Source organism: Anopheles merus, chromosome 2R (assembly GCF_017562075.2).
Source record: "Anopheles merus strain MAF chromosome 2R, AmerM5.1, whole genome shotgun sequence".
NCBI classification, from domain to species: Eukaryota; Metazoa; Arthropoda; class Insecta; order Diptera; family Culicidae; genus Anopheles; species Anopheles merus.
Window position 1 is genome coordinate 3,281,764 of NC_054082.1, and position 16,367 is coordinate 3,298,130.

Below are 16,367 nucleotides of genomic sequence, written 5' to 3' on the forward strand. Positions count from 1 at the left end.
ATCCAAGCAGATTGCGATGCAAAGTGGAACAGAAGCGAAAAGGAATATGTGAATAATAACAAGAAATATATCTTTTTTATACAGAAAAAAAGGAAAACAGAATTTGCATTATATTTCCAAAACCCGGATAGGCTAACAACTGATAATCGATGTTTACTATAAATTTATTCTCTTAAGGAACGATCAAGGTACAACGTTAAAACGCGATCTTTACGTTTTCTTGCGTGCCACATTCCTCTGGTGCACATCGTACTCGTAGCGCAGCTTCGCCCATATGCCCTGGCACATCTTCAGTAGGCGCGTATCGGGTTCCTTTTGCTTCCGTGCGCCGCGGTACACGCTCTGGATGAGGTGTTTAGCAGTGGCAAATTCGGCCCTCTGGATGAGCGATATGGCAAGGTACAGCTGGCAGCGAGCTACGAGCGAAGGATCGCCCAACCGGCAGGCCAGCTTCATTTGGTGTAGCGATATTTTGCCCGCCGTATCGGCACAGGCGAGCTGGTAGTCGCCGAGAGCGGAGAAAGCTCCACCGAGCGTCGAGAGCCAAGCCATCAGTTCGGTGAGCTCGACCAGCTCCCACATCATGTGAACGGCACGTTGTCCCCTGCAGCGGCAATGGGCGATGTAGCAAGGATTTTAAGCAAAAATGTGTCTTAATTATACGCAGAGGTTGAACTTACCAATGGTAATCTAAATGCTCTTTGACGGGGGGGATGAGTTGTATGGTGAGCGAAGCGCTCGGTACACGACCAACGAGTGCGTTAGCGATTTTCAGTCGAAAACGAGGAAAGAACCGCAAATTGAGCAACAAATCCACTAGCTGCACCGGGTCGCTCGTAATGCACGCATCGTATTCGGTGTGATGTGCTTTCCGTATCCGAACGGAGTTCTTGTGAATGGTGCATTGTTCTATATTTGCACAATAATCAATGATGTAGAACGATATTTTCCCCATTCCGAAGGCCTGTATTTAGGAAGGGCTTGTGAGTTTGCGATCAGATGTTTTTGCCGCATACGAGTTTGTTTGTTGTGAAGTTGTTGTCGTTGACGCGCCTGCCCGTACAACATGGCGAAGGTTTTTGACGTTCGAATATCGCTGCATCTCTCTCATTTTCTTTACCTATCCTTTACGCGCGGGATGCGAGTTTGAGTCGGTTCAGCATTGTGCCTTTTCGTCGTAGGTCGTCACAAAAAGGCCTTTTCAACATTTGAATATGCGTACATTCGACATGCTGTTGGACTGGTAAAAAGTGGATTTTGTTCGATGTTCTTAACGGTCATCAAGAATAGTAAAACGTTGAGAATGAAGCACACACATCGACACAAATCACGCTTACATTAGGCTCTACTTTATTATTCCTTGAGCTATACAAGTGCTCGGCACGCTGAAATCGTATTAATAAATATCTGTTCAAAATCGTAGCACCTCAAGAATAGTGGTAGGTTAAAATCAAAGGATACTGATGCTTCGTTAGACCCGCAAACAAAGGTGGCTGGTGCGTTCGAGGCTGCAGCCTTCCTTGCACTGTCGCCGCGCCGCCATTCGTTGTATTTCGGGAATAGTTGGTGCTTGTTAAAATAGAAATACTCAGAAAACAAATCAAAGAAAACGACCCACCGCATCGATCGTTAGAATGTGTCGAAACCACAGGGTCAGACGAAACGGTTACCAAAAAAATACAGAAATGTCTAACCTAGCACACTACCTCTAAAGCGCCACCCAACAGGCAAGCCGCCTGTCGGCATTCCCTAGGCCCTAAAACCTTATTTACGAATACCTAACGCATCCCATTATGTTTTATTGTCCGATTCGCTCCACAACTCCGCCTGATGATATGCGCCCGACCATCCCTGCCCCCAATGAATGATCCACGATGGATCGATCAACCATGTGTGGCGTTCGTGTGTGTGTGTGTGTGTATGTGTGTGGACCTTTGCACCACAAGCAGTTGGCCCTGAAGCAGGCGATGGACCCGAACGCATCACGGCGCTATGATCCATGCAGCTGCGGGATTTTGGGGAGGGAATTTTTTTCTTGGGGGGAGAGGAATACCACGGAACGTCATTTGCATCGCTCGTCCGAAACCGGCCTACTTGGACCGAACCGTTGCATACGCGCGTGCGTTGCCTAGCGCAGTAGGTAGTAGAGCTGGAGCAGCATCAGACCGACGATTAGAAACAGCGTAGTATTAACGATCAGCTCCTTCTTGCGCATCGCCTGGCGGGCTCGCTTGACATTGTTGAGGTCCTCCTTGAAGAAGTATTTCTTCAGCCCGGGCACGGCAACCTCGAAGTACAGACGCCAGCTGTAGTTTCGGTTGTCGCACGGGTACTGCTGGTGATCGACCGGGCTCATGCTGAGGTTCGTGGTCGAACCGCGGAGGAAGAGATACAATGGGAAAAAAACGCAAAATTAGGCGATAAATTTGATAACACGTAACCCCATCATCTATGCAGTTAATTAGGCGTTGGGGTGACTAGAAAAACAACCACCACCAATCCAAACTATCGTTTCCTCGCACGTGCTTAAATAATCATACCGATACGTAAGTTTTTGTTGTTGTGTGCTTCAATTCAAGCTCATCAACTGTTAAGCCTCATTAAGAACTGCATGATAAGCAAACAGGCCTCTGTCCGCTACTTTCCCCGTACTAATGAACCATGTTTTGCACGAGGCAGAGAAAAAAGTTTATATCTTTGGCTACTTTGGACCTGCTTCGGGTCACACGTGGTCATAATTAAAGCCTTAAGTTAGTGTGATGGTGTTGGTTTTTTTTGGGAGCAAAATTAACTCTTCATTTGAATTACACCATCCTAACTGACATGTGTGTGCCGTTGAGTAGTTTCACTGCTGGAGCTTTAAAAGTGAAACATAAAATGAAACGCAATTTCATGTGTGTGTGTTTTTGCTAGCCCAAACTATTGCCTAAACAGGTCGTGAAGCGGTCGTGCCGCTCCTAATGGCAAGCTGCGCAACAGGGGAGGGGGAGCGAAATACTTACGCCAGGTACAGATCCTTCATGTTTTGATTGTCGAAAAGGTACGTGGTGTTGGAGAACTTCTTCACCGAGGCAACGACCTTATCGATCTTGACGTACGTATCGACTAGACGGGGCTTTTCACCCCGAAACCTCAAGGCCATGTCCATGATGTAGGCGGGCAGATAGTGCAGCACCAGCGAGTACAGCCGGAACATGATCTCGTTGCTCGAGGCGAAGGTGATCGGTTTGTAGATGCCGGTCAGTAGGGGATGCTTCTTGCACGCCTTCTCACACTCGCGTCGTCGTTCATCTGTCGAAGGAATGCCGGGAAGCGAGAGACAAGAATGAGTTGATTTGGAACTGTTCTACTTCACACTTCACTTCGATGCCTGATCTTGCTGCTTACCAAACGTTAGAGGGTTGTCCGTAGAGCTAACACAGTTGTACACCAGCACTTCCGGCTCCTGCGCTCTGCATCGGAAAGTCGGGTTAGTCGAGGGAACTTCAAACTCTGTTATGTGAAACTCGATAAGTCTTACCTCTCCATGTATGTTTTCCAACCGACGGCAATGATCGCGTTCGATACGTAGTCGACCGGCACGGTATCGATCGTCACCTCCGGATCGATGTGGCTGGTGCGTATCAGCCCGTAGTACCAGCCGATGAAGGTGCCGTTCGATCCGTAGATCGAGTCGCACCAGCCGGGGAGCGGTTCGTTCAGGCTGGCCATGACGCAGGACGGACGCAGGATGGCGACCGGGAAGTGCTGCCGGTACTCGAGCGCCAGGGCCTCGGCCATCGCCTTGGTGAAGGTGTACGTGTTGGGCCACTTGAGCGAGTACTGGATCACGTCCTGTATCAACTTCTCGTCGTCGAGATTGGCCAGGATCTTCTCCGGATTGCAGTCGATCGGGTAGACGCGCTCCTGAATGTGTTCGTCGTAGCTGTTCGAGTATGCCGTTGAAACGTACACGAAACTCTGCGAAATGGATGGTTTTAGTGGGGGGAGATTAGAAAGGGGCTCCGCGGACATGAGCGCTTTGAGATACCGTACCTGTAGATTTTTGGACTGCCGGCCAATCTCTAGCGCGGTGCGCGTGCCGGCCAGATTGATCGTGATCGCCTTGATCATTTCCTCGTCGAACTTTACCGTGGCCGCAATGTGCAGGATGACGTGCGTGTGCTCCTTCAGGTAGTCCATGCTCTCGGGGCACAGGTCAAAGTTGGGCTTCTCGAGATCGCCCTCGATCACGCGGATCCGCTCCTGGTAGTTGGGATTCTTTTTGGCCAGTCGCTCAAATATCTGAAAGTGCGAAGAGGGCGTCAGAAGAGGTTGGACTAGCTGACGGTACACGTATGAAAACTGCTGCCCCGTCAGGAGGTCAAACGCATGTTTATGAGCTCGAAAGCTTCAGCAAGTTGCCTAATCACAGGCTTGCACCATTAGTGTCCAACCGTTAACGCGAGTGTTTCATGCTGATGCTCGCTAGATTCTAAAGTTCATGGTTAATAGCATAAAAAAAGGCTGACCAAACAACCCACACGCGTTGGAGCGCGCGAAGGGAAATTACTTTCAATAATTAGAAGCCGATCAGATCGGATCGGCGGCAGCAACCGATCGGCACCTTTTTTGTCGTCGTTTTGTTTGCTCCATTTCATTCCCCGAGGCTGGCCCGTCCATATTTGCCGGCGCTGTCCACAGTCCGGTGGTGGACCTTCTTTTCCCGGGGCTAAGTATGTTATCGTCCGGGCTCGATCGATCGGAATTGTCGTTTCTCACCCGATGATGTGTTTATCAAAAGTGTTTCTCGCTTCTGGCACACAGCGGTTCGGCAATTCGGATTTGAGCATTTGCATTTTGTGCGTGTCATGCCGTTCGAAGATTTGGTTTGGGGTTGTCTCATAATTCAACATTTAACATTTAATGGAGTCAGCAACGTGGCACCATTAATCATGAAGCCTTCGTTTCTGTGTGCTGTTTTTTTTTGTCATTTTTGGCATTGCTTCTGTATCGACACATTCTCAGAATTTGTTTAACAAGTTTTAAAGCTGAAAACGATAACCTAAAACAGGTTCGCACAGCGTGGTGGTTGGGGTGTACATTTCCTCCGAAAGCATTAGATTGCAGCTCGCTCGCACACGCACACAATTAAATTTGTGCTCTCCTTCACCTGGCACACGAGGCAGCACAATAAAAAATCAGGCAACATTTGATTGCTGTCCGCTGCCTTAATTGCTATCTTTTTTAATCATCCTGCACTGTTTTTGCCCGTTTTTTTTTTGTTACGCGATGTGTGGAGTTGCTGGAGCTTGATATTGGCACCCACTGCGCCACACGTTCGTCGAATGGGTGCAATAAAAGTTTGCGATCGGGAGGATCGAAACGGCTCAATTCGGGAAAGATCGACCGGTGGGATCGAGATCAAGTAATGAAATGTTTCGACGAGCGATAAAAATGAGAGAAAAAGTGCACTCTTCAGACTCTTCCTAGTGTCCTCGTCGTGGTATAATACGGACCATTCTTGTTCCAAATGTTTCGAGCAAAACTCAAAGCGCATGTTGTGTCCTGTCGATGTGCCGAGTTTGGAGAAACATTAGCCCCTACCCCCTTCAGTGTATGACATAACTCCTAATGGATATCCATTAAAAATTGTCAGCCCAGAGCTCGCTAGAGGAGGGACGAAAGAAGGGAACATTCCCTCCACTCCTTCCTTCCCCCTTCACACCCGTACACACCACCACAATCCATTTGCCCTCATTTGGCACCGTTTGCAGCACGACAACGTCCGCCGATCAACTTTTCACGATTGAGCTCGTGATGTGGGTCTGTGTGGCTGTCTTTTTTTCGGACCAGTTGTGACGCCAATCCGGCTGCCAATGTTAGGGGAGGTGGTTTTATTTGCTAGTACATTTGTTGGCCCGTTTGTTTATCGAGTGTTCTGTAAAAGTGACACAATTTGTGGCTGTTCTCTGCCAGCGGGGTGGAATGCGCCCGATTGGGGTCAGTAGTAGTTGTGAGTCAACCAAAAAACTAAAAACTAAAACTATGATACACTAGGTGTGGTCGGTGGTACATTTGAGCATGATAAATTCGAGTATGCACACGATCACTGCCGCCACGATCGAGCGGTAGGGGTGAAAGCAGTGCCGTAACGTCGGGGGATAGAGTGTTAACCATCGTAGTGGCTGGTAGGATCGACACTTCGACTCGCGGAAATGGATACTTTTTCGTCTGCCGAAACCAACGCCGTGCGATATCATCACCGAAAGGGTCATCCGTTTGACGAACCGCTCGCGTATCATACGTGTCGTGGCTTATATAACTAGTCGCACTAGTCGCCAGCGGTCACTAGCGGTCGCACACAGGCAGTACGTAGGAATAAATTTCCTTTCCGGTGCCGCCACGGATTACGTAGTGCGTGGAAGAGCCGACTCGATTCAGCCGCCGAGCCGTCAGGGGAGATTATTCGAGTGCAGCAAGCAGGAAAAGTGATCAGCGCTCGGGTGCTCTTTTTCACACCTCACTGCGCTTCGTCATTTTTTTTTGGGATGGAGTTTCCACGCGGGAGGATTGCGAGACGAGAAGGAGCAAAATATTACTCTCATGTTTTAGATTTTTTTCAATTTATTTTTGAATTTATTCTGTCAAAAAATTCATACCCGAGTACCGAGTGAAACTGTTTTCCCCACACAGAGGGTTACAGGGGCTACTCTGGTCTGGGTTAGCCAAAATCCGGTCCCGGTTGTGTCCCCCGCTCCTCCAAACTTGTGGTGATTAACACCAGCGAAAAGACCAATTGACAATCATAACAAAGAAGAAGAAATAGAAGAAGGTCAGCCCATGCGGTCGGATCTAACGAGGGTGAGAAAGTACGTGGTAGATGGGGAAAACTGGTTTTAGCCGTTAGCTTCGGTAGGTTGAAGCCCCAAAACAGAGAGGGAGAGAGAGTGCGAGATTAGGTTAGCTAATATGATTGATTTTGAGGCTCGTGTCACACTATTCGGGAGTTGAGGCTGTACGCGTTGGCTGTGGGGTGGAGGTGGCGAATAAACAAAAACTATAATCTACCCGCGTCCGAATGCCGGGGAATGCCCACCAAAAACCGAACTGGAGCTCCCAGTGCTGCAACTTTAGCTATTAGGTGTCATAAAACTGAACTTTGACACAGCTGTTTGCGCGTGTGTGTGTGTGTGTTTGCGACCTTATCCAAAAGGGCGGCTTTGAATTTGGGTGAACTTTGTTCTTTTCGACTGCTGCTGCTGCTGCTGCTGCTGCTGCAACAGTCCTCTCCATCAATTTCTTATGTTAAAAAGCGATAATTTATGTGTCTAATTCCGAAGATGAACCCTTGCGGTGATTTAGATTCGATGTTTCGTCGGTCCCCAGCCCAGTCCACCTTCGGAAACGGTTCCCGTTGCGGTGTGCACGCACAGGCACGTTAACAAACCCACGCACACACCATCCTATCCGAAACACATCTCGTTCGCGATGTCCTCAGTGGTTTTGGTGAAGCTGTTTTAGTTTATTTTTTTTATGACCAGTAGGCGCATCTTATCGGACGAGAACCCGCTCGATCGGCGATCTTCTTCGCGGATCAGTTTCACTTTGGTGTAGATCTTTCGAGATTTCGAGTGGCTTGGAGAGTCGGTTTGACCTTCGAAACGTGGATGCACTCATCCGGAGTGGAGTGTTTGGAATGTTTTGGAACAATCCGCTAACATGACGTGATCGTATGAGTATCGAAAAAGCAAACAAAAATACAGGAACTGAATGGTTAATGTATTTTCGAAAGCAGGTTTTCTGGTTGAAGTCAGCTTTGGAAAAAAAAGGCAAGGTGCATGCAACTTTGGGAGAACAAATTTCGTTTCCTTTTATAGAGAGCAGGGGAATGTGCAAGAAAGAACACGGGGATCAATGCATGCAAGCAACCGAGTAATCCGACAATGAATTATCAGCGATTCAGGGCATTCACCTGAACAGTGGGAAATAATTTAACATAACGGACACCACCGTTATCTGCCGACCATAACGTATGTTACAGAATTAGCTACCGATCAGGAAACAACCACATCGAGACGGACTAGTAACGGCAGTCAACAGATCAAATTATGGAAATGGATCTTAAAAGCAAGGATCTCGCACACACAAACAGAAGAAGTAGTAAACCGGCTCACCACACACATTATACAGTCGTAAAACGGCAGCCCTGACCTGATATGCAAACCGAGATAGGAGTCAATCGTGGTGTTCATTCAACTTCCATCGCGAAGAGCCACCGGAACTCACTAAGCAGTCTTCACTCTTTCGGCGACAAACTTCATTTGCCATACAGAAAATGAAGAATTAGCTATGTAGGGTGCGATTTTACCACCTATTAATTGATTGCTCATCATGTCAAGATATCTTTGTAGGCATGAGTGATCAAATGACTGTAAATTCTTCCAAACGAGCATTTGACCTAATATCGCTATCCTCGCTGTTTCTCTTCCTAATTTCATACTTTTTTTTTTGGTGTTTTGGCAGAAAGCTTAATTATGTATGCAAACTAATTCCACAGCAAGTGATGGCCGTGCATTTGGCACACAATGGCACACGAGCCGCATGCTGGGCTGCCTTTTTTTCTTCTAAATGGGGTTTGATCTACATTTTTGGTCGTTAATTTAACTTCCTTAAACAACTCGCTAATCACGTTTCTACGCCTGCTCTGCCCCACTATCAGCTGCTGTCGGAAAAGATTCTACTTCCCGAATGGATGAACCGGTTCTAATGGATGAAAGTGAAATCTTCCGCATTTGTTTTAATTTTAGCATTACTTGGACTGTTGAAAGCTTTTATACTGTCGACGTTATGCAAATAAGTGCGACCCTGTGTTAGTGATGTATGGCAGTTCCTAAATCTTCAAAATTTCAGATTAAACAACAGTCGTTATTTTGACACGGCTTACGAATTATTGATAAGGAATAGTTGCAAAGGGTAATAAAAGCATAATGAGCTCTGGTGATGGGAAAAGTTGGCCAAAACCTGGACTGGACGCCGATCTGGATTCGAAAAGTCTAGTTCGAACTGGAACCGACCGAAGTCGACTCGAGGCTGTTAATTTCCTTTTATTTGTCTCGTTCTTCACTTTGCACATGCACCGTGCATCGCAGAAACAGATTCTAGACGCCTCACACGCCAAACGACTCCGTCTAACAACAGTTCGGGGTTAAAGAGCAAGCCAAAACGCTTCTAGACCATCATATTGATATTCGCCGCCAACCTCTTACGTGCGGGGTAATTAACATTCTGTCACTGTACAGTCCGATGTACGGACGGTCGTACGATCCAAGCCGATTACGATTACTTGCTTGAGTCAACAAAGCCAACCACGCTTCCCTACCGGTCGCTGTGTAGTACAGATCGGGGAAGTAGCGTCCAAGGTTTTCTGTCCTTCTGCCGTTCACTATGGAGTTATGGAGCAGGCATAATGCTCTTTATCATCGAATTAGCTTACTGAATTACACTACTAGCCCCCCCCCCTTCCCGCGCGTACTGGAAGTGTTGGCAGCTTGGAATTTCAAATTCCATCACTCGTTAATTAGTCCTTCACCCAGCCCCGTCTGCCCACTGAACATAGTCATACAGGAGCTGGAAACAAAAACTGAAAACCAATCGATGTCACGAACAGCTCATCGTACCCAACCATTTCCGGCGGCGGTGCGCAAGTGGCCATCACTTCCAAACCAGCACCATTTTTTGCTCCTTTCGGCACTAACGTCAAGGCTTTTGATTCTGGGAGTCCGTTTTTGGGGAACATAATTGCACCTTTCGGCTGACCTACAGCTAACGGCAAAAACGGAAGAACCAGTTGCCCGATTCCGCCGCACGCCTGGTGTCATGACATAAATCATACATCAGCCGATTGGATTTGGTGGTGCAGGGCAGGCAGGTTCAGTGGCGATCAATTTGAGTCGCTATTGTTCACCACAGCGAGACACTAAACGACGACTAACCTTCGACCTGCCGGGGCCTGTGGAGGTTCGATGTTTAGATGTTGGGTTGAAATGATCATTCGCTTTTTTGTTTGCTCTTTATTCTGTTAATAAAGCGCGCTGCGTGTGCTTTACCGAGGTTGCATCTCGAGACGTCCGACACTTTCAACTGTGTGAGTGTGAGTTTTGTTGGTCGGGCTGGCGATTTTCCGGCCTGCTACCAGGCTTAAGAGGTACGGGAGGGTGGAGTTGGTGTGGAATTAGTCCGATTACTCAACAGCCAAACTCGCTTGGAACGCAATCGAGTAAACAAAAATTGAGTTGATAGTCACGACCGCCCAACCCGTTTGGATTTGCGGATTGTGTGTTTAGAGCGTTGATACAGCGGTGGCTTGATTGATTGGCGTACGACATCAGCCATCGTGATAGAGAAAGGGAGAGAGAATGTGATGAAAGGAGCCCGGGTGCGAAATTAGCTACCCTTGTTATTACCTTGAAGTTTTGAGGTGATTTGGTAAAAAGAAGCCAACATTTGATCGACGATAGCGCGCCGACTGGCACTGCACGATCGGGCCAGCACTCGGTGGATGCTTGCGTGATATATGACAGCTGTAGAAACTCAATCCAAACCACGTTGCAGATGGTCAGTTACAAAGACCCTAACGCACCAGCGATGGGCTTCCTTCGCACCTTCAAGATAGGAAGAAGCAGATTTGCGGAGCATTTTCGCCGGAAAACCCCCCCTGAACGCTAGTGTGCTAGTGCCACAAATGAGGGCAATGTTTTAAGGCTAGTTGGACAACTTTTCAAACCACCTGCTTGGCGACATTCGCGCGCTGACATGCCGTACATGCGGGGCCGTGTGCGGGGCCATGCTACTTTGGACTACTACTGCTGGGTAGACATTCCCCTTTGGGCGCACGATCGAGTTCGATCTGCGCGGTGGAAGCGAGATCGCAAGGACTGGCGTGTTTCCAAATACTAACGCGACGGACTGTGATGACTCTATGGCCAACGGTAGCCACATTGGGTGGCTCGAAAAAAAAAAGGTAGTAAGGTTATGTTTTATTGCCACACGTTAATTGCGCTGGCGATACGATTGCAATTCCCGCGGCAATGGTTCTTTGCGCCCTGACAGAGAGTGGTCGTAGGTGTTGCACGTCGAAGCACTAACTCGAAGCAAGTGCTCGGTCTGGGGGGAGGTGGGAGGGAAACGCGACACTGCTCTAAACTGGTCGTAAATATTAGCAGACGTTTGTTTAAACGAGCGCGACGAATGCGATTGAAACAGTCATTTGAGTCGTGGTTTTACGGCTGTGGTGAATTATTTGCAAACACTTTTATTGATTGCAGTACAGAAGAGCTGTTGGATGTGCTTCTGTCGTGTCAACAGCCGTATTGGTATTTATATTACGAGTGAACTGAACTGATGTGCATAGATTAGCTACTCAAAACTCTGTTGTATTGTATTCTGATCGCGCATTTCAAGTTTGAAAATGACACTTTACCCATACTACGATGCTTTACTCGATCGTCGGTCGCCAACAGGCAGTATGACTTCACGCAAACACCGAGCAAACGCAACAAAACACTAATCGTTTGATCTCCAGATGAAGCAATTCACACCAAACTAGCCTCACACGCCCAGTTTCTTTGTTCCTTCAAATCCTATCGATCATCAATCATCCGGTCTCAGCTTACATGGGATGCGCCTGCTATAATGCATGTTAATCTCGTCTCGTCTCCACAGCGTTATGTGAGAGAGATTTATTTTCCCTGATAAAAAAAAAAAACGAAGTAAGCGTCCGGTATCGTACGCAGTCAAAGTCACAAGCAAACAAACGATTTCAATTAGTGATTAGCGACGAACCTCATTCACTTGGCCGGTTGTCTGTTAGTAATTACTGGCTGCGCTGGGTATGAAAAACAAATACATTATCCCAGAACACCCTTTCTAATGGTCTAGAAAATGTGGAGGAGCGTGTGTGAGCCCGATTGCGCCATACGATACGTGTGTTCGATTGCAATCATTTAGCAGACAAATTTCAGTTTTTTTCCACGATTTACTTTCCGTCTGTCAGAATGTGGCGCTTGGCGGGAGGGGACGTGCGTGGTAGCAATCGCCGTCAGCGACACTGATGGAGGAGGTCAGCTTCATGCTTTAAGCATTAGGCGCTCCATTGCACCGTGTCGTTCGATCTTATCCGATTGCTAAGGTATGTGCGCCGCGTCGCGAGGATGGGGTGGAAAAAAACCAACCACCCCGTCCGGGCACACTAGAACTGGAGCGAATGCGTTTGCAGCACTGGCCGCTTTCCGAATAGGAATCTTGCCCGCGACACAGCACACTTTGCGCACATATCTTGCGCGAGCGAAACCTTGCGCTAAACACTGACCCAGTGAACCGTTCAGGTCAAGCACCAAAGCAGCCAGCGCAACGTAACGTGCCCTCCGATTATGCACATAACGCACGGGTGCGTAACGCTGGCGCAGATACATCTTACCCCAGGGTCGAACAGTTGAGTGATGATAAATCAAACACCGATCATTCGACCAACGCCATTCGGTGACAAACGTGCTTCGAAATATGTTTCTTTTTTATTTTGCATACCGTACTTTGCATGGAGTTGGGACACTACTTCCCCGTGTGTGTTGGCCTCGACCCGAGGCGCAATCTGAGGCAATCCGGCCGAAATGACGCCGCAGCTCGTGTGTCCAAATGTTTGCCTCCGGAGGACTGTCCCATTTATGCGTCCCAAGCCGTCGTCACCCATCGATTGCTGCATAGTGCGGCGATATTAGGGCATCAGGAGGGAGCGAATGTGGTCGGCAAATGCGGATGGATTATTTGTATTTTTGGAAACCGTTGCGTTTACTTCGCATCCCATCGCAGCTATGTTTAATGGGGTCTCCGTCTGATGCTGCTACGACTCGCATCATGATCACGATCATCATTCGTCAGTTTCATCAACGGCCGTCGCAGCCTGCTGCATAATCAATAATTGTGTAACACGTGTTAATTGTTTCGCGTCCACTTTTCCCTGTTCCCTTCCGCTCCATCCGGGAAGCGGCGGCGGCAATGTTGCTTCTGTCGGCGGCCGGCAGCGTTCGAAAACGAAGCCCCAAACCGCCTCAACAGGGAACTTGAAAGCGGCACAAAATGCTCACGCTGATACCGCTAAAATTGTGCCAGCGTAGAAAGTGTTTACTCTGCAGGGAGGTGAAAGGAGTATGTTTATACTGCGTCGAGCTAGCTGTTGGACTTGTTTTAAGTTAAAGTAAAAGTGTCCAACCAGCTACCAGCTCCCCAAAAACCCTCCAAACAGCACAACAAAACACGCGCCAACTAAGAAAAAGGTTGGCTGCTTGGCGGAAGCGACGAACCGTTATGAATATGGAATGCCATTACATTCCTATTCGCAGTCCGCACAATCCATTATGGATGAACTGATATGCGGTGGCGTTTTTGTTGGTGTGTTTTTGTCGCAGATTTGCCTTTTTCGCTAATTATTTTCGTCTATTGCGCTTCGCCAACGGAGTTTCCCTTTATCTTCCCGCGCCCCGTTTATCCTTGACCGACTCGGTCAACCTTCGCAGGCCTCATAAAATTCGCTGTCATATTATCATTTCACTTAGTTTTGTTTTGTGCGCGAGAGAAATCGACGGGTTTTCCGCACTACGGTCCCATTCGGTCTCGTGTGGGGCTTGGCTCGTGCAGTGCACTTTCGATTTTATGCCACCGTGGCGATGGCCGGCCGAGCGAATGCTTTTATTGTGACGCATCGTCGGTCTGGGCTGGTTGGCCGACCGGTTAATCCCATGGCAGTGGAGCGAGCGTTCCCTTAAAACGACCAATTTTCCATCCTTCCCGCACTGCCTGCCATGCCCTTTGGACAGTCAGCCGCCGCTTTGGATGACTCAAATGCTGACCGTCACTAAAGAGCTTTCGCAACCGTTCGAATCCTAATCTGTTACACCGGACCGTGCACAGAGCATGGCCGTCTTCCAAAAATGCAATCTACGTAAGACTACAAACACACACACGCGCGCACACATAGACGCACACACAGTTGCATAATTCACACAATGGAACCTCGGAAAGGCAGCGGCAACGCGCGGGCACGATCGGAACGGATGCGGCACTTGATTGAAAGCCCTTTCGGATGGACTGACCCAAAATGTGGCCCAGCTACTCACCGGCGATGCGCACAGCGTCTTGATGCGCTGCTCGGGCAGCGTGTTCTTTTTCTCGCGCACCATCAAAATCACTTCCTTCACTTCGCACGTTCTGTTGTTCGTTCAGGCCGCCGGGCAATGGATCAGCATCGTTCGGATGGGTCGGGGAGGGCAGGCGAAAAAGAGAAAAGAGGCATATAGAACCAGTGAGACAGGGTGACGATCATGGCTGGAGACTGGTTGGCGAAAGGTTGCACTGGATCTTACCGAAGCAGCTTTTCCACCACGATCTTCCCGATGAACCCGGTGCCACCGGTTACGAACACCACCTTGTCACGATAGAAGTCACTTATGCCGGACATGATCGGGCCGTCCTGCATGTACCGTAATGCGATAGTAAATATTATTCCTTTTTTTTTTGGGTACCACACTACTGCTGTCACTATTTGGGTCACTTTGTGTTTCTTTGTTTTAGCGGGAAGGTTTGCACTTTAGATGCGATAATCACTTGTTCATAACCAAATGTAGCACTATTGGGCGAATGACATTCAATAACTGCACAGCCAGCAACTCCAGGACGATCCTCTCCCGCAAAGACACCAGTTGGAACTCTACCCCAATATCCGAAACAGATCTCAGAGAATCAAACACTCAGCACGATTTTACACGCACGAACTCACGCACCACGCGTACCGTATCACCACCACCACGTTTTGTGCTGCTTTCTTTGGTTGCGGAGCTGACCACCTGTTCAGGCCGACCGCTAGCAATGATCTGACGAAGCGCTGTCCCAAAACGACCGTGCGCACCGAATGCCGCGCGAGCGCAGAGTACAAGTCGTACCGACCGCCGACGCTACCTTTATTCGTGGGAAATGATGCCCGTTGCCGGCCTTCCAATTGGTGACTGTCGTGGAGCTTTAGGCGATCGTATGTTGCAGCCAAACATTCGGTCAAGCTTTCGGTGTGTGCGTGTACGAGAGCCTTAGATGTGGTGTGTCTCCATAGTTCGTCGTCACTCGTTAGGATGGGGGATGGTCTTAAGAAGGTTAGAGGATTTTTTTGTTGTTGTCACTGGATGCTTTATTTCTCGTCGGATGCACTTTTGTGATCGCTTTTTGTTTTGGGGGGTGTAACAGAGCATTAAAGCTTGAAGCGTGAAACATACATGGTTCCCACAGTCCTATAGCCTAAGTAGCTCGTAGGTTTGAAAGCTTATGATAGCGTCGCTGTGGGCGCAACAATCGAAAAAGTGTCTTGGCAATGCTGGGGTCAAAGTCTATTCTTGATCGGACGAGATGTCCGTGGTCGGTGTGTGCGTATTTGCTTCTTCGCTAACAAGGGCTCAGTACCCCGTTCAGCCGGGCTACTTCACTCGATTAAGTTTAGCACGCGTGTTATGGTGGACAGTTTTGTTTAAAGTCACTATTTGGGGGCTTATTTATGAGAAACAAAAACAGTCTACGGGTTGAAGCGGATACGAAGCATGTTTGAGTTTTTTTCCTGTTTTTTCCCCTTCTCACTTCCGTGCAATAAAGAAGGAAAGTTTTGTTTTGCGTGTTGAAATTGGAGTATGTGTGTGGTGGGTTCAATATTTTTGTTTATATCTCACCGCATAGGCCGCGCGGCGTACATCCGCATTGCTACTGGTCGCGGTGGTTAGTCCGTGAGGATCGGTCTGGGTTGCTGGAAGGCAAAGATATATAAACTAGGTATGTCTCACGCTGTATCGCGCTCCCTGTCGCTTGCGTGTAAAGCGTTGTAAGTGGAGCTGAAAACAGTACCAACAAAATAGTGCAGCCAGCAATTGAGCCTGTTGAGTCATCTGCTTTGGTCTAGCGTCCGATTGTTACGACAGCGTTTTATGACTGCGCTGAGCCAGCCACTAGTTGCAGGTGGTTTTGCGGATTCGATTTTTCTGAAGTAAATCGTTCCCTCCGAAAATTGAACTTACCAGCGCGTGTCGGATAAACTACAATTACGTCTTGGGCTATGAGTGGCATGCCAAAAAAAAAAAAGCGGAGATGTATGGAATGGACAGAATGCGGCTGAATTTAAAGGTCTACATTTAAGCCCTCCATCTCAACCGATCTCATTGACCGATGGGTCATGTGCCGAGGAGAAAATTCGTTCCATGTCGCTTTTCTTTCGTGCACAGCTTCATGAGCGCTTACTTAACGGTCCAAAGAAAGGAGGCAGCATCGTACGACGCCAAGGAAAAGCGTTCATTTTATTCGGT

At 48.3% G+C, this 16,367-nt stretch overlaps 2 protein-coding genes across 2 annotated transcripts; both read right to left on the reverse strand.

Annotated features, from left to right (window-relative positions):
• Positions 1-68: 68 nt before the first annotated feature.
• On the reverse strand, positions 69-1,250 carry LOC121587658 (uncharacterized protein F58A4.6). The gene is made up of 2 exons (XM_041904641.1): positions 681-1,250; positions 69-604 (listed from the first exon to the last, which is right to left on the reverse strand). The coding sequence occupies exons 1-2, from the start codon at positions 953-955 to the stop codon at positions 211-213; spliced, it is 669 nt and encodes a 222-aa protein (XP_041760575.1). The 5' UTR covers positions 956-1,250; the 3' UTR covers positions 69-210.
• Positions 1,251-1,327: 77 nt separating this feature from the next.
• LOC121587657 (fatty acyl-CoA reductase 1-like) lies at positions 1,328-15,040 on the reverse strand. Its single transcript, XM_041904640.1, has 7 exons — positions 14,397-15,040; positions 14,151-14,241; positions 4,036-4,284; positions 3,521-3,960; positions 3,388-3,452; positions 3,003-3,291; positions 1,328-2,357 (listed from the first exon to the last, which is right to left on the reverse strand). Exons 1-7 carry the CDS (start codon positions 14,507-14,509, stop codon positions 2,129-2,131), a joined length of 1,476 nt encoding a protein of 491 aa, XP_041760574.1. The 5' UTR covers positions 14,510-15,040; the 3' UTR covers positions 1,328-2,128.
• Between the last annotated feature and the right edge of the window lie 1,327 nt (positions 15,041-16,367).

Coding starts and splice junctions, on each gene's coding strand:
- LOC121587658 (XM_041904641.1), bottom strand. CDS start 955: ATGGGGAAAATATCGTTCTACATCATTGATTATTGTGCAAATATAGAA. Junction 605..680: donor GAGCATTTAGATTACCATTG/GTAAGTTCAACC, acceptor TTGCCGCTGCAG/GGGACAACGTGCCGTTCACA.
- LOC121587657 (XM_041904640.1), bottom strand. CDS start 14,509: ATGCAGGACGGCCCGATCATGTCCGGCATAAGTGACTTCTATCGTGAC. Junction 4,285..14,150: donor AGACGCTGTGCGCATCGCCG/GTGAGTAGCTGG, acceptor TCGCACTTTCAG/ATATTTGAGCGACTGGCCAA. Junction 3,292..3,387: donor GGACAACCCTCTAACGTTTG/GTAAGCAGCAAG, acceptor TTCCTTCGACAG/ATGAACGACGACGCGAGTGT.